The 24,825-nt window shown below is 31.8% G+C and overlaps 1 protein-coding gene across 11 annotated transcripts in view; it reads right to left on the reverse strand.

Moving 5' to 3' along the window:
- The window catches only part of LOC134235301 (kinesin-like protein KIF28), a 29,517-nt gene extending 4,692 nt beyond the window's left edge, over positions 1 to 24,825 (reverse strand). For 2 of the 11 annotated variants that reach the window (XM_062717431.1, XM_062717430.1), the window contains exons 1-25: positions 24,624 to 24,811; positions 23,939 to 23,977; positions 23,449 to 23,525; positions 19,641 to 19,680; positions 18,630 to 18,754; positions 12,408 to 12,486; positions 12,005 to 12,071; positions 11,576 to 11,762; positions 11,064 to 11,216; positions 10,661 to 10,758; positions 10,263 to 10,363; positions 9,996 to 10,146; positions 9,808 to 9,886; positions 9,470 to 9,570; positions 8,931 to 9,136; positions 8,410 to 8,555; positions 8,098 to 8,244; positions 7,729 to 7,888; positions 5,363 to 5,450; positions 4,775 to 5,068; positions 4,287 to 4,562; positions 3,183 to 3,209; positions 2,833 to 2,859; positions 1,888 to 2,061; positions 1,534 to 1,662 (exon numbers count right to left, since the gene is read on the reverse strand). In XM_062717431.1, coding sequence (XP_062573415.1) covers positions 1,534 to 1,662; positions 1,888 to 2,061; positions 2,833 to 2,859; positions 3,183 to 3,209; positions 4,287 to 4,562; positions 4,775 to 5,068; positions 5,363 to 5,450; positions 7,729 to 7,888; positions 8,098 to 8,244; positions 8,410 to 8,555; positions 8,931 to 9,136; positions 9,470 to 9,570; positions 9,808 to 9,886; positions 9,996 to 10,146; positions 10,263 to 10,363; positions 10,661 to 10,758; positions 11,064 to 11,216; positions 11,576 to 11,762; positions 12,005 to 12,071; positions 12,408 to 12,486; positions 18,630 to 18,754; positions 19,641 to 19,680; positions 23,449 to 23,525; positions 23,939 to 23,977; positions 24,624 to 24,637 — 2,985 coding nt within the window. In that variant the 5' untranslated portion in view covers positions 24,638 to 24,811. Of the gene's footprint in view, positions 1 to 106; positions 164 to 1,533; positions 1,663 to 1,887; positions 2,062 to 2,832; positions 2,860 to 3,182; positions 3,210 to 4,286; positions 4,563 to 4,774; positions 5,069 to 5,362; positions 5,451 to 7,728; positions 7,889 to 8,097; positions 8,245 to 8,409; positions 8,556 to 8,930; positions 9,137 to 9,469; positions 9,571 to 9,807; positions 9,887 to 9,995; positions 10,147 to 10,262; positions 10,364 to 10,660; positions 10,759 to 11,063; positions 11,217 to 11,575; positions 11,763 to 12,004; positions 12,072 to 12,407; positions 12,487 to 18,629; positions 18,755 to 19,640; positions 19,681 to 23,448; positions 23,526 to 23,938; positions 23,978 to 24,623 lie in introns of all 11 variants that reach the window. The other 9 variants (XM_062717429.1, XM_062717428.1, XM_062717422.1 and 6 more) reach the window with 9 other exon arrangements.

A 24,825-nucleotide genomic window follows, 5' to 3' on the forward strand; every position in this document is an offset into this window, starting at 1 on the left:
CAAGAAGACAGCAAGTTTAGCTCGAGTTAGATTGAGATACAAGTTGTTTTTAAAGAAATGCACTGTAAGCTATTTTTGTTATGAGGCAGTGCTCAAATAGTCTTACTGGGGAAGATTTATCTTTGTAACTTGGCAGTGCAACAGATTTTTGCAACTTTAGCATCTGGAAGGAAATTTGAGATTTGTTATTGAAAAAGAATTTTTTATATAACAAAAGGTATATTCACAGCAGTCCAGTATTAATAAAGCTTTTACATTTCAACAGGGTTCTTGGACACAACTTTTTTGTTAGACCCAAACTGAAAGCATGCATGAGCAGCAGACTGGTTTGGGGGTCTGACAAATTTGATATGCCCCAAGAACCCTGTCTACAATTGTTTTGTCATACCTTTTAAACACTAAACAAGTATACACTGTACAAGTATCCCTTGTTGCAATGTGGAGTATGTATGTAAAAGTACTTGTTAGACAATCTTTATGAAATTTGTCTATCATGGACTAATTAATAGCAGATAATGCCTATGTACAGGTAACTAAGGGGTGTTAAGAAAGTTCGTTCCATGATGATATATTTTCAAAAAATTCAAAGTAGTTCTTAACTAAAGAGATGAATTTTCAGGTCTGTCAACATAACAAGAGTGTGCTATAAATTTATAGCAATCAGTTTCTAGCAGGAAGTTATAGGGATTTTCTTCCATATGAAAATATATCTAACATCTTTAAAGAACTCGAATAACAGAAATGCTGGTCATTTTGAGTTGAAACATTGGATGATTGACTTATGTTTCTTTATAGCTTATCTTGCACCAGACAATCTGATGAGCATAGGTATAAGAATGATAAATCACTTTTCAAAAGAAATATAGGTTTGCCACTTTGAATTTCACTGACTTGATATTTTTTGCATTGTATTTTAAAGAATGTTTTGACCTGAGTGCTTAGAATACGTCAAAAATATGCATCATTCCTAATTTTTCTTCACAGACATCATCTGTTTTAATACTTGCCCTCCCCTAATAGTTTCAACAAATGACAGTTAAAACCATATCAGTTACAAGAATGGACTCTCTAAAAATGAAAAATCACAACATGTAAATATCATCTCATCGTATTTCTTTTCAAAAATAAAAAAAAATTGTGGAATGAACTTTCTTAACACCCTTTATATGAGAATGAGCAATGAAATATTCTAATTTCTTGGTGTAAAGGCTCCGACATTTTTATAAGATTTAAATTACATATTTGGTGTATTGAATTTTTAGTTTAGAACTGTTGTATGTAAAAAAACAAAGGTATAACAAATTCTCTTTGGTGAACTGGAAAAAAGACTGATTAATAGAAACTCAAAGCACACAAAATATTGTCCTTCATGAGAGGAAAAAGACAATTCATTTCATGAAAAAATTGCAAAAATAAAGTTGCCAATATAGTGGCTCAAGATCAAGAATTACACTTTCCATTGCTACTGATGGCTTTAACATCACTTTTTAAAAAGATTATTTTAAATATTTAATTAACCTTTTAATTACCAACCTGATTAAGCATCTGAACTCTCGTCTTGAGTCTGGTTCCTGTGCTATTGGCGGCTGCTGAAACAGCTCGGAAGAATGGCTCAAACTGCTTCTCCCCATCAGGTTTCTTAGACCATTCTTCACAGATTTGCTATAAGAAAAAAAAAGAAAATGGGAGTAGAAAAGTCCAGATTCATGCTCTTTGGAGTAAAATAATTATGTCTAGCCACAGTTCAATGGTCACATTAGTAATGAATTCTTTAGTCAATGCCAGTAGATGCCACAATCAACGACTTTGCAACTACATGTATTAATACTCAAAAAAATTATCGCAAATACCATGTTGCAAAACTAACGCTGGATGAACATCCCCTACCTGCATTCGTCGTTCCTTCTGCTGCAGTCTCTCGTACTTCCTCTGTAACAGTACCACCTCTGTCTTGAGATGTGAGGTATCAGAAGCGATCTCGTTACCAAACATCGTACCTCGCCTACCGCTGGCGTGGGCCTGGGAGTTCAAGTTCTCCATGTTCTCCATTTGTCGCAACTCCTACATCACAATAAGACATTACAAGTTACTTTTAGATAATAATGAGGTTTAATTGAGATATATTTTCTATAAAAAAAAATTTCATTCGGAATTTTTTTTAAAAGAATGTCTACCAGAAAAAGTAAAATTTGGCCCTGAAATAAAAACTGTGGTCATCACGAATGATGTGATTTTTAAGAATATTTCAAGCTTCAGGCAAAAAAAAAAAAATTCTTCTAACCTGGTTTTATAAAAGCTAAAGACTACAATATTGTAATCATGCTACATGTTCAATCTGTGTCATTCACAACAAATAATATCAAAGACAAGCAAACTGAAATAAAACATTTCTAATTTATCATACATTTCCTAATTCGTACGGGAATAAATATATAAAGCAGTCTCAGTAACATGCATGGTACATTTATCTGCAATCAGGCATGTAGTATCAAGGAGAGGGGGGGGTATAATTAAAAAATTTGGTTGTGAAGAAAATTTTGAATCCCCATCCCATATGGGATTTTCCAGTTTGGACATTTTTTGTCAAAATCTTTTCAGGTAGGAAAAAATTGCAGTTTTTTTTTTTTCAAGCCCCCCCCCAACAAAAATGATACTATTTACCTGTGCAATCAACTTATAACAATAACAAATTTAAACATGGTCTAATTGCAACATAAAAAGTGAAGAAAGCATCAAAATCTTCCTATTTTTCTTGGTGTTTTAATGACTCCTAAACTGGTGCCTGGCCTAAAAACATGCCTGCATGTATCTAATTAAATGATGATCTTATACCTGATTAATGGTAACATCTCTTAACTCCTGTCATATATCAAAAATTTAACATTCAGTCATTTTCCCTCTATAATCAACATGCACATTCAATTAAGAAAGAGGATATGTTATATTAATTTTGATTTCACTTCATAATCAAATATTTTAACATGTACGTATTTTCAATTATATCTAATCATTTATTTTTTTTTCAAATGATGTGTTGCTCAATGTCTTTTGAAATTTTATATTTTTCAACATACATGTATCAACTTTCTTAAATGTTATTCAAAGCTATATAATGACATTAAAGTTTGATGTTAGAGTAATATTGTGATTATCTATTGATAAACTGGTGCTCTTGTTAATACCTGGTACATTGAAGCTTCTCTTAATTCCTGGTTTTCAAGCAAAGAAATACAAGAAAAATTTAAAACATCTATTCAAAATAATTACATAAAAGTCTTTTCAATACATCTACATTGCTAGATAACAAAATAACAAATATGACTGGATAAAATTAGAAGCAATGGATCATGTTAAATAACAAAAGCAGGTACATGTAATGCAATTTTAAGCACAGATTATTTCTGATAATTGGGAAATATTGCATTGGGATCAAACTTGCTGCATATCCAACTTAATTTTTTTGAAATACTAAAATTCAATGTAATGCAAAATGAAAATTATTCTCTTTGTATATATATTTTACATAGTGATTGCAAAGGATGCAAATATGTACATTCTCTGGAAACAGAATCATAGTCTATCACAAACTACTGAAACAGAACTTTCAATTAATTATTTGCATTCCCATATCAATATTTTGGAAACAAAAGGTTTCCTTGGTAAGTATAAATTAGAAAACCTAAACCTAGAGATTTGATATTACAGTTTTTACTCCAATTAAATTCTTTTTCCCTTTAAGTACCAGCTGGATATGCAGCCTTTTTTTAGTCCCTTTACAACAGTTGGATTTAATATTTCATGGAATGTTCCTGGAATGTTAGCAATACATATAGCTATCAAATTCAAGGGGAAAAATTTAGGGAGGAAAAATCTATTCACATCACTATACACATGCCATGCAATTTATTTCTATGTACTTCTTTTTCTATTATTAACTTTCACAATACTGACAAATAAACCCCTAATTCTATAAAAATAATTTAAGTCTATATCCATATATCCAAAAAAAGGTTATTATACAATCAGAGAAATGCAGATGATGGTCATCACAAGAAATTATTTTTTAAAAGCATAAATGTAACTTTTTCGCAATACTGTACTAGCCAATACTTTCACTTACGCATGAAATTATTCATTTATCTTTATTTAATGCAAATAATTTCATCACACCTACCACCCACTCCAAAAAATATCCCTTCATCTATTTTAAAGTACCGGTATATATTGTAATGATCTTATTTAAACACCATCTATATACTCCCCTACAAGTTAAATTATATCCTTACCCTAGTGTTGAGTTTCAGAAGTTTGGGGTCTGGCAGTGTGTCCTCCTGTATCCCATATACAGACAGTGTGATGCAACCCGACTCAAAGAAATCCAGGTTTTCCTGCTTCAGCTTAGGAATGGAGATGACCTTGGAGTGGTTGAAGGTCGGGGTCAAAGTATTCTTCACAGTCTGGGTTTTGACCTCTTCCACTTTTCCATTGTTCTTTACAGAGTATTTAACTAAGATTCCTTTAGAGAATCTGGATTTGTGGATGTTTGCATTCTCAATAGTAAGCTGTTAAAACAGAAGATCGTATTTTATTTTTCTTGTGTATTTTCAAAAGTTTGAATTCAAATTTCTTTTCATTCCAGTGCTTCAACCAATTAGACAATAATTCTAACCAAAATGTGCTCATTAAAAAAGAAAACATCATTCTTGCTTCATATCTTAAATCCAAGAATTCAAATTTAACAAAATTTTATGAAAAGATCATGCTTCTCAAATACCTTGAAATTATAAGGTTTGTTAAGTAGTTCACGAGGATCATCCACAAATGCCTCCTCATCAATAGGTTTGCCCTTGGGGTCACAGGGCTCCAGTTTGACCTTGACATGGCCCTCCTCCTGACCCTTGTAATCTGAGATGTTGAGAGTGTCTTCGAAGTCCAGACAATAAGACAGAGACTGGAGGAAGAGATTGGAGGTCCCCACCAGTACATCTTCAGTGGGCTCCCAGAAAGGGTCCTGTTCCTTGGGAATGTGAGACACATCCTCTCCATCTAGAAACTTCTGGTACAACTCCTGGAGATTTGGAAGAATGAAATATGGAAATAAATGAACATTATTCAGCTCAAAGCCCATGGGAGCAAAGCAAATATGGACCTCCAGAAGAATCAGAGGTGGGATCAGGTGCCATGGAGAAATAGACACCCCTACCAACCAGTCACAAATAAGTTGATATATTCAATGACTCTTAAATCATTCAACATTCTTATCTTCCCTAATATTCCCTCTTCTTTCTGAAAATGTGTTCATTTATTATGACTGGACTTTACCTGACATTAACTGTCCTTTTTACTGGTGAGGAAACCTTACCTGTATTAGATATCTTCTTGTGATGAATTTTCCTCTTTCCCACAGCCATGTGTTACCATTTAGAAGATTTTTCATTTTCACTGTTACTCTGTGGATAGAAAAGTCAAAGTAAGTTTATATTTGATAAAATTTTATCATTTAAATGTAAAATTCATTTAACCAACTGAAAGTCTCGAGAGATTTTTCACAAATATTATAGCTTGTTATTGCACCACTTCCTCTCCTTATAGAAAGTCATGAAAAATATAACCGAAAACTGTTATTAATAAGGTTTGTAGAGAAGTTGATGTTAATCATGGTTTTCCATCCACTTGGAGAACAGAATTTTTACACACTGCTGAATAAAGTAAATGAAACAATAAGAAAACACATATGGTATTGCATTTTCCTCACAAAGATTTACCATAATTTTTTACCCAAAATATCTAAATGATTTAAAATTTATAATATGTACTTCTTATAGTCCTCTGTGTCTCTACACACAGTTATGTACAAGCAAATTCTGGCAGAATATTTTTGAATTTCAAAGATTGGAGAAATTGGCTATTTTCTTTCAATTATACATGTACTTTAAACACATCAAGAACTGTAATCCATACTTCTTCATTAAATACATGCATGAAAGTTAATCACTGTAGTTCTTATGGCAAGCATCTGTAGGGAGAAAAGCTACCAGGCAGCATTTTTGATTTTTAAAATGTGATGTGTGACAAGAAACTTATTTGTATTACTGGTCTACAAAACAAATTTATACAAACATGGAATATAACACTTTGGAAAATTGTGAAGATTTGTGAATGCATTAATACAATGGTGTGCAACATAGTTTGAAATTTCTAAACAGTATTTCTTAAACAGAAATAGTAATGAACCAAGAACAGTAAAAGAAAACTGCTAATAAGATGAAATAAGATGAAAAATAAGCCAATTAAAAAGACATGGAATAAATTTGCAAGAATTTTAAATTAAATGAACTGTGCAACATAAAGCCAAAATGATGGCAATTAAAATTGGGGATTTGATTAAAGCCATTGGTTTACCACTGGCAAAATACTATATAAGCAGATGAAGATTTACAATTTGATGCCATCCATAAAGACTTAATATAATTCTGAAAAGCTGATTGGTTAACTAAATCCACATGTAAATTAGGGGGTCACATTTTCTGAAGCTGATTGGCTAAATCACAGCAGTTCATTACACACCTTTTCTCCCCTTCTTGACTGTTTACCAGAGAAGCATGCAGCATAAAACATCACTGTTCTATCACAAGCCAGCATTAAATTTGTAGATCATACTTACAGTGCATGCTCACTTCACAACATATAATAAAAGTGTCAGTGTTGACATGCAATAATTAGATAAGTTTTTAAAATATATTTTGATTTCGAGAAGTCTGTTCAATTATCATGTTTGAGTCTGACAGAGAATAAAATTTATTTGAACAAAGTCATGCTTTGATCTTTAGAACATTTAGAATATATCTTGACAACATTTTAGTTTACCTAGATTTCCAATTAATTCTTCAATTAAGTGTGGATATATCATTTTTAAAGAATTTAAGTTTAACATGTTGTTTTTTTTCAATATCAAATGTCTTAATTAATTCAGAAACTTCAATCTCTTTACTTAAACAATATGCAACCTCTATTAATAGTTTTAGGAGAATCTAAATAAAAATATTTCCTTATATTTTTCTCTATTTTATGAATATGACACATAGAATATAAAGTGATTTAATTATCACATTTAGTGCAACACATTATTAGATACTCATGGAAAATCTTTTAAAAGTGTGATTAGAAACACATGAAAAAAGACACAGCTTGCATGTGCAAGTGGTTTACTGCAAGACAAGATTATAATGATTAAAACACATCTAAGCTTTCATACTTGGATGTCCAACTGAAAAAAAAATGCAAATTAAGATAATTTAACAATTACTTGTCTTTGAATTAAAAAAAAAATTATATATGGTAGGATATCACAAAATTTGAAACCAGCTAAAGCGAAATGAATCAAAATTAACAGGTAAATGTCAATACTTCAGCTGATTTATAAATTGAAGCTAAACAAAATTTACACTGGATACAGCAACAAAATATATAATGAATTTAAATGAAAGCAATGACCAAAGATCTATAAAAAAAAAAAATCAAGAAATCTTCAGTTTTACCTTCTGTAAAAAATTCTACACTTGTTTCAATTTGTCTCATTTTAGAATTATCATGATATCATTTTATAACTAAAAGCACCAATTCTTTTTTTTTTTTTTTTTAAAAAAAAAAAAAACAAACTCCCCACCACCTCTAAAAATTAATGAAGAGAAAAACAACTAAATTCTGGGTGTTAAAGCCTGTACTTACTTGGAGGCATTTGACTGAGTTATGTCCCCTCCCTCCTGGGCGGCCGCTGAGATTAATACAACTTCAAAAGACTTCTGTTTGTTTAGCTCCTCAGACACGGCATTCACTTCAGAAACCATGGGCAGGATCTCCAGAACCTGCTCTTGTACTATCTGTTGTTCTGTTAAGTGTAAAGGAATAAATAGTCACATTTTTTGTATGTTCTTCCAGCCATGAGATTGAAATACATGTATTTTGGTTGATTTGCACTGCCTTAATACAAAGAGAGGAGTACCTTTAAAATTTGTCAAAATCTAAAATTTCTGTTTCAAAATCATTCAGCTTCAATATTAAATTAGAAATTTAATATCATGTTCAGGACATGCCTACCTTTACTGAGCCCTGCTGAACCTGTGGCAAATCCTTTCACCTGAGCAATTTCCTTCTGAGCAAACTCCCAAGTTATTTCTTTTGGAAGACTTGATTCTGCAGTCTCAGGTTTTAAGGGATTGTTCAGAACATACATATGGTTGGATCCTGGGAAAAGGCACCAAAAATCAATAACCTTAACATTTCAAAATTGAAAATGAACTTTTTCCCATATTTGCAATACATCCAAAAAATTATAACTCAAAATAGTTAAAGGTTCTTAAGTCAAAAGCACATTTTTTGCAGTTAAAAGACAAAAAAAAATTAAAATACCAAAGAGAATTCTGTCCTTATGACAAAGAGCCTTCCTTCCTGTGAGAGGTAAGCCATTAATTTTTGTCTTTGATCCACTTCCTGACACTGATTCAATTTCTATCACACCTTTGTTATTAAAAATCACTGCATGCTGTTTCTGAATGCTGTTAAAAAAATAATTGTGAGTAGTTATAATTCATACATATAGAAATTCTAGGAATATTAAAAACAAACCTTAAAACAAGAGACCTTTATATCAAATTGCTGATTTGATCAAGTCACCTACTAAAATTCATAACTTTAACATTTTCAATTTACAGTACTGAGGCTGAAAGCCCAATTTAAAATTTGTACATTTAAATGTTCTGACATTCTTTACATTTTTGTGCAAAAAATTGAACCCCTCTTGTGCCCAAGGATCATTAGCCGTGAGGGACTTGATTTAAAAAATATTTGAATCTACTCTATATGAGACTGCTCATATATTCAAAAATCTCAATTTTGAGAATCTCTGAAATAGATGAAATAATTGCACTAACCTCAGACCACTGAGACATATGTCTGGTACAGGACTAGCATCCTTCCTTCCTACTGTTGTTTCTCCGCTGTTCTTCAGGAAGTGACAGATGACCCCAGACAACATGGGGTCCTCATTCAAATTGATCAGATAGGGTTCTTTACTTTTTCTCTGATTGTCTGCTCCTCCAGTGTCAATCTTCTCTGTTTCTGTCCTGGCCTCAGCTAGCTGAATTAAAAATTAAAACTGGGGCTCAGTTTATAGCTCAAATAATCATAACCTAGTCTCACAATTGGTAAAAATTGGTGTTTCAGCCAATAACAGTGTGTTTCTAAGTCCCTGTGCTACTGTAACTGCTTATAATGTAGAACTTTGATAGCTCATGATATATGATCAATCAATCAAGGGTCTCCTGAATAGTATAGCATGGATTTTGAAGTTCTTTTCATGTATTATTGTGTTTTACCCTGGATATCCTGAACCTTCAGATTTCTACCCTACTATTTTCTCAGACCCAGCAAATTCAAGATAAAAAGGTTTGACTGTATTTGTTTTACAGACCTTATCGTCCCAGCTCTCCTCGTTCTCTTTCAGCATTGCCTGGTTGGCCATCAGCTGAGCTCGGATGTCCTCCTCCATCTGCTTACGCATCTTCTCAAGCTCTGAAAAATTATACCAAGGGTAACAATTAATTCTTAAAGTTTTGATCCATTAAATTTACCAATAAAATTATTCCAAGTTTGATAAATTCAAATCCAAGTTTTGATCTAATAAACTACCAAAAAATTATTCCTGTAATGTAAATTTTTGAACACAGAGAGAGTCTTAACAAAGTATAGCCCCTTGGGTTAAATGACTCTATGAAAATTTAGGCTCATGTAAATGGAGAGAGGACTCACCCTCAGGAGAGAGACCCGCCCCCTCCTGCATCACCATTCCTCCACCCTCCATGGCTCTCTTCAATTTCTCATTTTCTTCCTACAATGCAAAAAAGGATTAGAAATTAAAGCTTCTGATTAATAATCTTAAATGGACATTTACCAAGCAAAAGCACTGTATGAATTTGTTCATCATATTTTCAGCATACCTTAAGCTCCCTAATAAGTTTATCCAATGGATTCTCATTGACTACGGCTTTGTTTTTGATTTTCTTTGCTCTATCTGCATATCTCAAAGTGGACAATGTCTCATCATAGTTAATATCAGCTGGGGATAGGGCAGCAATCATGATTGTTTTACTGTAATGGTAAAGATTTTAAACATATATTAATTTTTCCTCTCACAAAACCACAGTATATGGTCATAGTTTTATACAGAAATATTGCCAAAGTATTACCAAGAGTCTTCATTATACCTGTTGCCTCCCAATGCATTCTGTAGAAGTTTGGTCAGTACGGAGTCTCTGTATGGAACCATGATTTTCTTCTTTGTTCCCATTGACAAATCAGCAAGAGCCTAAACAACAACAAAATATTTATAAGTAACTATTATTTCTTTTAGAATCCCCACACAAATAAACATTAACAACTCAGTGACAATAAAACTTGAGAAACCCTCCAATCAACATCTGCAAATTAAGTTACTGTTTGCATAATGAAAGTGCATTTTTTGGGGGGGGGGGTCATATTTCACATTTTTTCTCCAAACTCAAGCATTTTCAAATTAGAAAATTAGATATTTCAAAAATACATTCTCAAGAGTTATTTTTCATTAATTTAATGTTGTCTTATGACATTTAAGGTTCTCCCTTACTGAGATGACATTCCCCAGGGCAGACAGGGATTTGTTAATGTTAGCTCCCTCCTTCAGACGGTCACCAGTGGCCCCTGTACTGTCCGCTCTCTCGGAACCTGTCATAAACAAACACATTTTTTTTCACATAAGTACAGCATAATGTGAAAAATCTCTGAGACAAACCCAGTTTCTAATATTCATAGCTTTCATATTTTTTTCCATTTCAGTGATGATAAATGATGTCACCAAGTGTCATTTAATTTAGTAATTTCCCTACTTTGAAATTTGAATAAAAAAAACTTTGAATTGTGAAGAAAAAAAATAATTAAAAACATCCTCTCAAAAAGGCTGATGAATTAAGTGCATCTCTTCTTTTTGAAATTTTAGTACTCTTTGAATTAGTACTAGTAATCTCCCTTACCTGCTAGATCCACCAGATTCATGACACTACTTTTCTTGGTCTCTGATCCGCTCTCATTCTTTATGATTTGATCAAACGTTATGGTGACTACAGTGTGAGCTCTACTACTGGTGGCGTTCATGTTAGTGGATGCCACCGTTCTGCTGGCCGTTCCTGAAAATTTATGTAAATATGTTACTTTAACTGAATTCAAAATACTAGTACTGATTTGATCTTGAAAGACTGTTTTTGCAGTTCTAAAACTCTCATTTGAAAATAATTTAATTCTGTTAATTAAATGGGGATTCTATAAATTCATATCTTCATTTACTTGGGAGGTTGTTACATAATGATTACTTTGTCCTTTTTTTCGGGTAAACTAATACATGTATGCAAAATAAATTTTGCCAATACTTTTAGGAGATTCAAAAATGAACAATTATTTTTAAATAAGACAGAAGTCACAAACCTAAAATTAAAATTTTACAATAATTCAGACAATTTAGTACTCTGTCTACTTCTATTACACTCACCCTGGTCCGTTCTCTTCTCAATTTCAGCATAACTCCCCACAGGGACTCGTTTGAGATTTTCCACGTAGAAGTACCCCAGTTTGGGGTTCTGTCTCACATTAAGTCCACCCTTAGGATTGTCTTTAGATAATAAATCTCTCACTTGTTCATTGTAAATTTCTAACATAGAAAATGTCACTTCAAACCTCTGAAAAAGAATGGTCATATTTGTAAAAGTATGAAAATTTTGAAACCGAGTTAAATTTGAAAATCAATTCAAATTAACAACTGATTAACAAAAATCTAATTGTTACATACATGTAATTCATTTATAAATTTCAACATGGCAAATAATTGTTGAAGTATTTTGTATATCAATTAGCATCAATAATTATAGTCCATGCAATATACAGTCAAATAATAGAAGGCTTTAACAGAAATTGTACACACCTTATTTGGGTCTGTATTTTTGTCCATGGTTTTAAACATTTCATCACAGGTAATTGGTACAATTCCCCTTTAAAAAATTAAAAAACATCAGATTTTCATAGAAAAGCAGTGCAAACACAATCATACATTTTTCATGGTCCCATTGAGTTTGAGATAACAAGGTTTGACTGTATAAATTTCAATATAACCTACCAGGAATTCTAACGTATCTGCAATTATTAAGCTTTTCAAGAAAACTTTCTAGTACTTAGTTTGTCTGTTGGCAATCTATGATTTACATACTTTTTCGGGCAGAATGGGTTTTTAAACACAATTTTTACTGGTAAAGATACATAAATAAATTGGTTTTAATATATAATTTGATTTGAATTTCCCTTTTAAAATTGTCTATAAATGTACTGACTTGTTATTTCCATATCCCACCATGGAGTAGGATTTTCCAGATCCTGTCTGTCCATAGGCAAACAAGGAACAGTTATATCCTGTAATAAAAAAAAACCATACACAGTAAAACATGGAAGGACAGAAGACGGACATGAAAATCATTTTCAAGTGAACACAATTAAAATGAATTAACACACTTTACAGTGAAGTGACTAAAAACAATTTTTATTGATAAAGAGCATGCACAGAAATAAATTTGTGTTAATGTTGTATTTTTATTTGAATTCCCCTTTTTAAAATTGTCTATAAATGTACTTCAATATCAGTGTGTTTTCCATAGGCCACATGGTAGGATTTTCCAGATATACTGTCTGTCCATAGGCAAAAATTAGTTATAGCCTTAATAAAAAAAAAACATACCGGTAATTAAAATCGGTTATAAGGGAACACACTTAGAATGAATTGACCTTACATGAAATTATTCTATATCCGTATGACTTCAAAATATACATCACATATATAGGAATTTGTTAAATTTATAATGCTGGGTATCCAAGATAACTTCCCTGTATCCATGAATTCACAGATATACTGAAGTTTTTGTGGGCCAAATTAATAGACTTCTAAATAGTTTTAAAAATAGAGTACAGCAATTTTCACGTGATGTGCATGTATACATACTTATGCATGTATCGTGGTTATGGATATGATTTTTTTTTTGGTTTTGGATAATTATGTTGAACTTCTGACTTCAAGGCTTTTTTTATGTGAGAACCTATTATGCCATATATAATGGAACTCATAATTAAGACATGCAAATTTATTCAAACAAATGGAATAACGTAACTAACAATTTTTCATACACAAAAATTAAAAGTCTTGAATTTCAAATATTGATTTTATTTTAAACTTTATTCAAATTAGATATTGATTCTCCTGTACTGGAAGGTTCATTTTAATGCTTCACAAGACCCCATCTAGCTAGCAATGTACGTAAAAGAAGTTGCTACAGTTTTGAAATCACCTTGCCATGCATATATACCTCATGAAATATTGATCTGGACAGAAGTGGATTCCATTCTAATGCTAGGCAGAATATTTGAAAAGGACCAATCAATCAATAGATCTCAACAGAAGTGTACCTGGTGAAGGGAGAGTCCCAGCTTCTCCCATCTATAAGTATAGCTGCCATGCCTTAGACATTGGCTTAATATATTTATTGACAGTTGAACCTCTCCATCTTGACCATTGAAGTCTCGAATGTCATGGATATCACAAAGTGAGTTGGTGTCCCAACTCCTTTTTCATCAAGTATATATTTTAATCTCAATATTTTCAGTCTAATTGTTTTGGATATATTGTTTTGTTTTGTTTTGTTTTTTTGTTTGTTTGTTTGGTTTGTTTTTTTTTTGGGGGGGGGGGGTAAACTTCCAAAAAACAAAGTCTTAGTGTATAAAGTAAAACTCGTTTAGTGCAAACACGGATATTGCGAATTCACAGATATAGCGAAGTCATTTTGAATCCCAAGCAATATAAATTTAATGAATTTCTTATACGGTTATAACGAATTACGGATATAGCGAAGTAATTTCATAGGTCCCAGTGACTTCGTTATAACCGAGTTTTGCTGTATTGTGTTGAAGTGAACACATCAGTTTGCTTCAAATTTTGAATGACCTTAAAATAGCTAGTTTAACTTACAATGTAGAGATGACATAAAACTGAAATTTGAGAGACCCATAAGACTGTGCAAGGTTGAATGTCAATGTTTACCTCTGTTGACACCGAGTAAAAGTACATGTACACACATCTCAACCAAATTCAATCTCTGTTTACACTTATTTCAGATTACGTTAAGAATGAATACATAAACTTAAAAGATTATTGGTTAGTGAACAACTTTCTCATACTATTCAAATAAATTGTCTATAATCTTTATATTCCTCATGCACTCGAACTGAGATTCTGCACAAACCAATCAATTATGTGAGTAGGTCCTTGGAAATGGAGAACAATAGACCATGCATATCAAATCCTGATTGCATGGAGATTACATAAATATCCATGTTTAATGGTCTCTACGTAATGTTTACCGATAGTGTAAGCTAGATAACCAAGTAAAATACACAGAGTTTATACAATATTTATGTGCACTTGAAAATATATGGTACCCTACTTCCTGGAATTTTATTGGTCGCTATGTAGGTATAGAAAATTATATTGAAGACATGGAAAACAATCAATTAGAACTTTTCATTAACAGAGTTTAATTACTATATCTCTCAGACTAAATTTCAGGAAGTAGTTAAAATTTAGGTTTGAAGCAATTCATGTTACAAAAGCCAGTTATCTTCAGTCAGCCTCTGAATATCAATTTTAAGGGATCCAATTTGTAAAAAAAAATTATGCATACACTATGACTGGGTCAAAAATTACTGAGCAGGTTAAAATTTGGACCATAAAACTGCATATATAAGGACTCATGCATCATATAATTGGCCTCTTGATGTCTTAACATATAATAAACAAACATTTTTTTTTTTGCAAGTGACAATTAAGTTAAATAATTCTTTCACAAGGATATATATCATTCTGAAATAATTTTATAAAAGTTCATCCATTGGGCAAATGAACATTACTTTGCAGGACAATTTTAAATCAAAAAATTGGAAAAGAGATTGTCAACATGTGCAATACGAATTAGACTCATCACTTAATAACTCATGAAAGTAATTAAAATCAAATTAATTAAAAAAGAAACTTTTACAGACGTGCATGCATCCAGCAATTTTGAAAGAATAAATTCCAGGATGGTGCCTTCCCATCCCCACCCCTTCCCCACTTACATTCAAACTCAAATGTTTACATTCCTTACACAAGGTGTTGAAAGATGTGAACTATCATTTAATTTTTAGTTTTCTTGCAGGGAATACACTTTATGTACATTAAAATCAGAAAAATGATAATTTCACTCTTAGACTAAATACTCTCTACTGATTTACATTAAATCTTTAATCTGTTTATTACCCTCAATAAATAAGATATAATGAGGGGAATTTTTATTAGGGGTAAGCCATTTCCTATGTTGGTTTTAAGTTCAGTAAACTTATCAATGGTAAATAATATTGCAGGTATATAAATTTTAGCTGGAGACATTCATAAAAAGCACAAAGCCCACACACAGAAATATACTCCAGGTACAGTTACCTGTGAAATAAAATATTTAATCTATGTAAGGTGTCAGAAGGAACAAGGAACTGAAGGAATAAAAATTGTCACCTGAGTTTTTATAAATGCAATGTTAGTAATGTGTAATGTTTTGTGCCTTATCAGCAATACTAGCTTTAGGTTTGAGTTGGGTAGATTATTGTGCTTGCATGGTGACATTTTACATTTTTTCCCTTAACTTTTTCTATATATTCTGACTTGATCAGCTGTACATTCAAGCCCCCTCCCCCTCTTCCCCTGGTCCCTTCCTATTTTCTAATGTATAAATAATCTCTGGTGAGATAATTTATTAGTACCCTACCAATGAAACTGGAGGGGACATTAGGTTTCCTTTGAGTCTGTCCGTCCGACTAGCTGTCTGTCCAGGTGTCCCTCTGTCTGCCAGTCTGCCCTACTTGGTTTTCTGCACTTTTTTCCTTAATGCTTCCATATATAAAACTGATTTTTGTTACGTGAGTGTACATATATATCTTATTTATTCAGCATCTAATGCTAACAAGTCACACTTTTTTTTTAAAAGTCATAATTTCAAATACATATCAAGCTTAAAATCAGTGGTGATGTTCATCTGTTTCTTCTACACTACGGTAATTATAAATTATAGCTATAGACTCCCTTAAATCCAAATATATCCAATAATTATTTTCCATATTTCTCTACTGATTGTAATCTTATACACATAAATATAAAAGCTACCGGGTATATACGCATGGCTAGTGAATATTTAAAACCTGCATGGAATTTTATTTTTTTTAAAAAGTGACTATGCAGTGTACCCTAGCTAGAGCGTTTCTCTCTTTGCACTATAAAAAGATAATATTAGATAAACATTATAGAATGGGTTTTGTTCCAGACTTCCCTATTGATTTTTACGAGACAATATAAAAATGAATTTTGAAACTTTGATGATGACATGTTCATTGTCCTAAAATAAATGGAATAAAATTGATTTCTCTTGAAACCCGAAAGTGAATGTTTCACTTGAATGCCTTGATAAGGCTCTCATTGATTTCACAAAAACAAATACAATGTTTCATTTAGGCCCTGCTTAGGGTCTGAATAAGGATATAAAGAAATCAGAATTGTCTCATTTTTCATTTTCAGTTATTCTAGAGATGTCATATGATCTTTATGGGTTTGAATCAATTAAAAAGTATTGTAAAAGTAATTTTCCTGCATGCTGGGTTACAATTCTGGGAAATCACAAAATCTGTTCAATCCATGGCTTTTATAGAAAATTTTTCAGATTTCTCTGATTATATTTGTCTGGTATTGTATGTTCTGTAGCAAAATATAAAAAAAAAGCACCTCTACATGAATGATTTCATTGGGGCTTTTAACATTGTATGCCTGCAACAATATTTTATGCTAAAATAATTATTAAGAGTCAAATGCCAGTCTCTTATATAATCTGAAAAGTAGTTTGGAAAAAATATATAGAAATTAATGATAATTAACTGACATAATTCAATCAAATGTAACCTTTGTCCAATTTGCATGGGCTTATTTATGTACTGTAAATCACTTTTTATTCACGAGAACTTTAATTTGGCGTCATTAAGCGAGATGTTATGCTCGCGAAAATTTCATTCTCGCGTATAATAGAATTCCTTACGATTATATGGAGCAATGACCACAATTCATGAAAATTTTGTGATCTATAGTAATCAATCTTAGAAGTGAATTGCACAGTTTTTGATACACATGTGCTTATAATTAATGCTCTTATTTTTTTCCACATGAGACTTATTTATGACCTGAAATTGTTCACAAAATGTTTAATATTTGCTCTCAAAAAACTTATGCCTACTTATGAAGGTCCATAAAAGCTTACATTATCAACAACCACGGAGTTGACTTTAACAGCTAAAAATAAAAATGGTATAGGAATTGTGTATCAACCCACTTAACAGTTTCTGAATGTCAATATCCAATTAATTATTCTTTTTATTTGCACAATTATTGATTGTAAGACATGGTAAGAGGAAGTTCATTAAGTAAACAAAATTAAAAAAGAGGCCTATGGGCCACAGTGCTCACCTCAGTCATTGTAAAGTCCACTTGGACTTAACAGTCTATGATTTCAACAATTTGTTAATTATCCTATGGGGAAAACGTCATTTAATTAAATGAAAATTCTCTTTTTAAATTATCTGAATATGATTTATGCCAAGTTTGGTTAAAATAAGTCTGCACATGCAGTAGTTCTACAGAAAAGTCAAATTGTGAAAAGTTTTTTTTGTAAAGAAAGAGACAGACACTCTTTGATTGGGAAATTTCTTTAGAGTTTCTAGCTTAGCTGAGCTATCAATGTAATAAAATGCTTCATGGACAACCATGATGCAGACAAAAAATGTCAGTTTAATTGTGAAGAAAATGCTATCTTCCGAATGCAGTTTTCTCCATCATAATTTAATTATTTGGTAATCTACGATGAAGGATACTTTAATTATTCTAAATTGCCTTTATTTCCTCATGAATGGTCTTAATGTGTCCTTTAATGGAACTGTTTATCATCAATGGAATTACATTTAATAGCACCATTTAATTGCACTCGCAAATCTGAATATTGAGATAAAGGGACAATTCAATGTTTATAATTTCTGCCTTCCATTTAGAAAATGGAAAAAAATTGTTTCTTGATCAAATTTGTAATGTTATTTAATATTTTTTAACATTCTTGTTAGCTATGTGAAAATTGGTTTGAGTGTCATACTTAAGGATATATATATCCCCTCGCAACAGGCTTGGACTGGTGAATGTGTGTGTTTGTTTGTCCTTGTGTGAAACAGAAGTGACATAATATGCTGCTGGTTTTGATGTTGAATGTGGTCTTGATTTATAGATATATGATTATTGCGAGGCTTTGAGGTGCCCTTGTTGCAAACTTAATTCTCTTTAAATTTAATAACAAGTTGCTCTCTCAAGATTTCAATGTGTCATGGATGTGTTTTGAGACTCTTTGATCCCTTGCATGGAGTTTGAAGCAAAAGGAGCCCAAATTAAAATTAACCTTCAAAGGCATTATCCAGAACGCCTTGTCCCAGATTTTCAAACACCCTTCTCTGACTGGCATAATTACTCCCGCCCGCAGGAACTAATACGCCATCGCTCTGCTCTTGGAAACCATCATGTGACCTACAACATAGATAAATAGCAGAAATAGAAAATGCAGGAAATCACAATTTGTTCATAAGAACGTATGACCAATTCTTACAATTAAAATTTCAGCTTTATATATATATACAGAATTTTTATATATATGTGATATAACATGCACATATACTAGTCAAGAACTTTGACAACATAAATTTGTGAATTTTAAACCTGTCAGTGAATGTTTCAAATGTAATTTATATGAAGAAAATAAATTTCTGCTTTAATTTGAATATAAAATCTTGAGCTTCAATTTTTTAATATGAGTCCCCCCCCCCATCAAGAATTCATTTGCTTGAAATTGACAATTGTTCAACCCACACTATTTCATTTTCAATAGCTAATTTGGCCTAATTTTTTGTTGTGGTGGAGCAAAACTATGGGATTTAATCTTTTTTTTCCATTAGCATAATCAGTGAACTGTTCAATTGTATTTTTCATTACTGTGCTTACCTATAAAATTTAAATGGAACAATGTCACCATAATTTCTTTTAAAAATATTGGTGTTCTTGAACCTAAACCAGTCTTTGCAATTAACCCCCCATTCAAATGTACTGATGTAGATCTGTCTATCTGCTTATATAATGCATAATATACTTAAATCTCCAGATTAAAAATTGTGCAGTACTGAATTATAAATACGGCCTAATTTACTTTTAGTGTGCTAATTTGACATGCATAGTAAAGGGTCTTTTCAAGGTGTAAATGAACTTTAATGGTTGAAATTTACTAAACCCTGAGTGCAGTCAGGTTTCAATTTTTTTAAGTATCATACACATGCGACAATATTCAGTACATTGTGTAATAAACTTTTGACGACAGGTGTAAAATTAAGAACTGCAAATACACAGAATTTATATATCTTACCAGTATGAGAAATCAAAGGAAAAACTTTTAGGTTCTTCATCTGTGAATTAAAAAAAAATCATCAATATTAATTACTTATTTTGTATTTATTATGAAGTATTAAAGCAAATGCATAAAAAATCATTTCATGTTTTTTCATAGATAAAAGGCAAAGAATCTTTTTAATATTATCAATTTATATGGGTCAGAATATATCACATGTCGACCTTGCCAATGTTGTGAATTGGAACTCTTTATATTCCCTAATCCTCAACTTAACGTTCAATCGTACATGATATTTATGAGGTTTTATGACATTCCATTATCAAGAACACCCAAACTGAAAGCAGGTGAAAGTGTCTCCATGAGTTGGAATGTTTACTATGCATTACCTCCATGCAATGTCAAAAGTCATTTTTTCTATAACACACTGATTTTTTTTTATTTAAGGTCATACGCAACATAGTTTGAACTTTTTGGGGCTCGATCTTCACTGGAGTTGAAGAGTTCCCTAAAAGAAGAACCTGTGTGCATCACTTTCAATGTCTACATATTGGATTTGTACACCTCTTCTAAAACAAATTTTGATGGAAAAAAATCTGGAATTTATGTTTTGTAATTTTTGTATATTTTTCTTTGAATAATGCAAAAATTTTCATAATTTGATATCTTCCAAAAACCCCTTGTAATGCATGCTGATTTTTTTTCTATGAACATCTGATGGCACTAAAATCTTAAATTAAGAATATCTTGAAAAATTTTAAGCAGGTAAGGTACCTTGCGTATGTTCTTAATAATTATTATTATTTTGGTTTATATATATTTATTTAACCATTAAATAATAGATTTTCCATCAATTATATAATACTGGTCATGAAATGAAAAAAAATATGACTGCATGCCATTGGAAACTTAAATTAATAATTCCCAGTATACAGTGAAACCTTGTCATCTTGAAACCCATATGACCAGAAAAAAATATTAGAGGATTCAAGAGTATATAGAGAGCACCCAGGCCTTTCAACTCATTGACATATCCAAGGTATTCCAAATATCAATAACTGAGATACCAAAGTTGGACAACTTTGTATATTGGTACATATATCTAGAAAATTTTTCATTTGCAAATGCCCTCCCACTCACCCACATGGCACAGTGGTAAGAGTTACGAATTAAGGAGTTTGTCCTCATGTTACTCAAGTTTGAATCCCACTGTGGGACATGGAGACCAGTCCTGCGGAGTGAGATCATATAAACCCAGGTCCCATGTCGCAGTAGCCGCTCAGGCACAATAATAAGATCCCTCACTGATTAATGGCCCTGTCAAAGTGCCGAGTAAAGGTCAAAATTTGCATCTCTCCACCAGCAAGTGAAAAATTCTTGAGAGGGACATTAAACAACAAAATAAACAATTACCCCCCCCCCTCTCAATATCTCAATAATCTTCATACATAATTGTTTATTTATATTTCTTGTAGTCATGTACGTTTCAATCAATGTACAGATCAATCAATTAAGATGTGGGCATTCTCATTATATAATCAGTCAGACCATAAAATACCCTTTCAGTCCAGATCACGCAAAACTTTGAAAAATCGAACCATTGATTAAGTAATACAATAAGGCCTGATCTTTGTACACTGAATGTGCATTATGAAATTATTATGTTCAAGTGAGATGATCAATATATTTAACTGTGTCTCAGCTGTTCGATATGGTATCTATGAAAAACAAATACTTCCTAGACTCTGTTAATGTATATTTAATTCAGTTCTTGAGTTATATGGCGCTTTTATGTATTGTGTTTATTCAACTGACAAGAATCAGTATGGATACTGATATTAGTGTATTGGGTACGTTTATTAAACCATTAAAAACATGTTCCAACGTTATCGAAATTGATTTCATATCTCTATCCCAAAATCGAGATTTTAAAGCTAGTTACTTAAGGCTGGAGTGGTTGAAAAATTTCTCCTTGACTTTCAAATTACATATTTGTGCAAACATATGACCATAAAGTTTACGCCAAGGATCAGCGTAGGAGAAAGTTAACTGAACACACTTCTAAGGCCGCACAAGCTTTGTTTATCTAAAATATTGGCTTTCCTCTTTAGGTCCCTGTGTAAATGATCAGCCTGTAATTCATCAATAGCTAAATTATTCGATACCCCCATTTATAAGGATGCTTTGAGACATTAAAGATGCTGTTGAAATTCCCTTGACTTTCTCACCCTTAAACCATTTTACAATCTGTCAGAATCAATCATAAATTAATCTAGACCCGGCTATTTCCATCCCCAACCCCCCTTTAAATGGACACAATTATCCATGATCAAAGACATAAAGCTTGCCAAAACAAGTCACTGGAAAAATAATTCCACCCTTGCAGCAAGATGATGTAATTAGTGACATATAGGATAATGAATCAAGCTAGCTAATTTAAAAAAAAAAACATGCTGCAGGTAGAATGCAATCAATTGCTAATCATGAAAAAGACGATATTCATTACTTGCTCCATATTAAGGTGGTCTACCCCCTTTTGATAATAAGACATATAATGACAAAGATTTTAATTTAAAATCATGAGACATATAATGACAAAGATTTTGATTTCAAATCATGTGGGGATGACAGGGGATTCCCTATCATATCTGTAAATGAAAGTGAGTTAGATACACTAGTGATAAATTATATCCCCATGGGATTTCTTTCTGCGTATCTTCATATATTATTAAATGTATCCATGAGCCTTGAAATATGTTCTAGATATTTCTTGCATAAAAAAAACCACTTGACTTTAAAAATGATTTTTCTGCTTGAGTTTGCTTCTCCATGATTTTTTTTCTCTATACTTAAATTCAGAACACAGTTATATACAGTTAACATGAAAGTAAATACAATCTTACAGTTAAATTGAACGTGATTCTCACTAGTTATAGATACCATATTATACTGTTATGGACAGGTAATTAATGTTTTTGTTTGTTTGTTGTTTAATATTCCTTGATCTTGAGACATTTTTACTCATATTGAGATGCCACCAGTTGCAGATGGAGAGCTGCATTTTAACCTATACTCTGCACTCAGGGCCATTGAGTAGTGAGGGATTTTTTTGTGCCAGCACCTATTGCCATGTGGGACCTTGGTTTCCCCAGTCTCATCCCAAGGACTATAGTCTCCATGCCCCACAGTGGGATTCAAACCCGTGACGTGAGGATCAACTCCTTGAACTTCGGGACTCTAAGACTCACAGATGCTCTAGTGACCACTGCGCCACATGCGCAATAGTACAATGTAATTAATGCAAAATTGTTTCATATTTTTTGTAGTATTATCCTGCATTTAATAAATTTTAGCAGTCATTCTTCCTAAGGCTCAAACAAGTTATTGATTATCTATATGTAATAGGGCATCATTTCAGTCCAAAGACATTTTTGTTGACAGTATAATTAACCTGGTCCATACAAACTCTAAACTGAATTAAGGATTCCTTAGGAATACACCAAGGGCATCCAAGGGAGAGGTTCCTTGGGTAGAATCACAAGACTCTCATCTTCCCTTCAGAAAAAAATCTTCAAAATATTGTTTATGAAACAAATTATTATTTATATGTTCAAAACAATGCTGCTAAATATTTTTGCCAGATGTTTTCACAATATACCAAAAATGTTTTGATTTAATTTTGGCTAGGGGATATGGAGAGTCTGGGTGTGAAAGACAATTAAACCTTAATTCCGAGATTTTTTTCCAATTCCCTCCTTTCCATAAAGTGAAAATAAAGCTAGTGATTTTGGCCCTATAGCACATACAGACACCCAGACAAACTTACTTGGAGTTTCTGGATTTGTGATAGTGGTCATCTGACCCTGCATCTTAATGATGAGTTTGGCCTGTCTGTCCTTTTCCCTAAAACAAGAATTTTATAAATATTTTACCAACATAGAGAAAAACAATGTTTTTTTTTTTTCTAAATATATGAAAAGTAGAGTACTAAATTTCAATCATTTAGTTGCATCTACACGTGTATTTAAAAATGTTTTTTTTGCACAATACTTTATTACAAGGTACCAGGTGCCTGTGCAAGGTACTGTAAAAGGTAGTCAGTCATATTAACTTGAATATATACTTAAATTGCTCCCAAATTATAATGTTGGATAACACTATTCTGCAATTATCATTTTCTTTTTATACTAAATTGATATTCAATGTATAATACCTGTTTCTTTCCATATATAAATTTGCCTTTTCCAAACTTAAAAAATGCTAGTGAACAAGTCAAAGTTGTTTTATGCATATATAAGTTTCAAACATTTTGTTACCTTTGATTAAAGGGACGGACCCTGACAGCTACTTTTACCCTGCAAAAAAGAAGAACAATTCAACATTCATTTATCATATTGTTTCATTTGCTTTATAAATTATTTCTTTATATGTATATATGTGAACAGATCCATACTATATCATATATTTATCTGACACTCTTTATTCTTTATTGATCAAAGCTAATTTATTATATTAATGTTTTCTTTTAATTACTAAGTAAAACAAGACAAAAATTAAAACTTTTTTGCTACTTTATATTTTAAATTTCTAATAAATCGTTGTTAATTGAATCCTTTATGCTTTATGTACATGTCAGATTTGGATTCAAAAAGAAAATTAATGAACAATACTATTTAAAGGTCTGGGAACATTTAATTGTCTGATTGCATTAGTTAAATTATCCTAATTCTATATATTTTGACTGCAATGAAAGAATTTTTAAGCAATTATGTGAACATTATATTTCATTTTGGTACAGATTAAGTTCTCACATGTTATTTGTTTCTACCAAATATGTTATTCTCACGTACAGCCCCCCTTTTTTTTTACATAGAAAACATATTCTCTTTGACTGATTTGCTAATTATATACCGGTATTGAACATCTGCAACCAGAAAGAGAATGGTTATTTTCTGACAAATATTTAGTTGCTAATTAAATAAAATGTCGTCCGATACATACGATTCGTCCGGCATGTTGTCTGCTTTTCCACAGAATAACTTTCAATTAATTAATCCATCAGAATCTTTACAAAAAACATCCAGCTATAAACATGAAAACATTGCAATCGCTCCACTTCTCTCGGACACTTGTCTTGAACTGTCAGAATGCACCCTGCGATTCACCCAGGTATAACGTGACGTCACACAGGTAAACATGGGTA

This window comes from Saccostrea cucullata, unplaced genomic scaffold, assembly GCF_032062105.1.
Source record: "Saccostrea cucullata isolate Sc308-1 unplaced genomic scaffold, CSIRO_AGI_Scuc_v1 ctg634, whole genome shotgun sequence".
NCBI classification, from domain to species: Eukaryota; Metazoa; Mollusca; class Bivalvia; order Ostreida; family Ostreidae; genus Saccostrea; species Saccostrea cuccullata.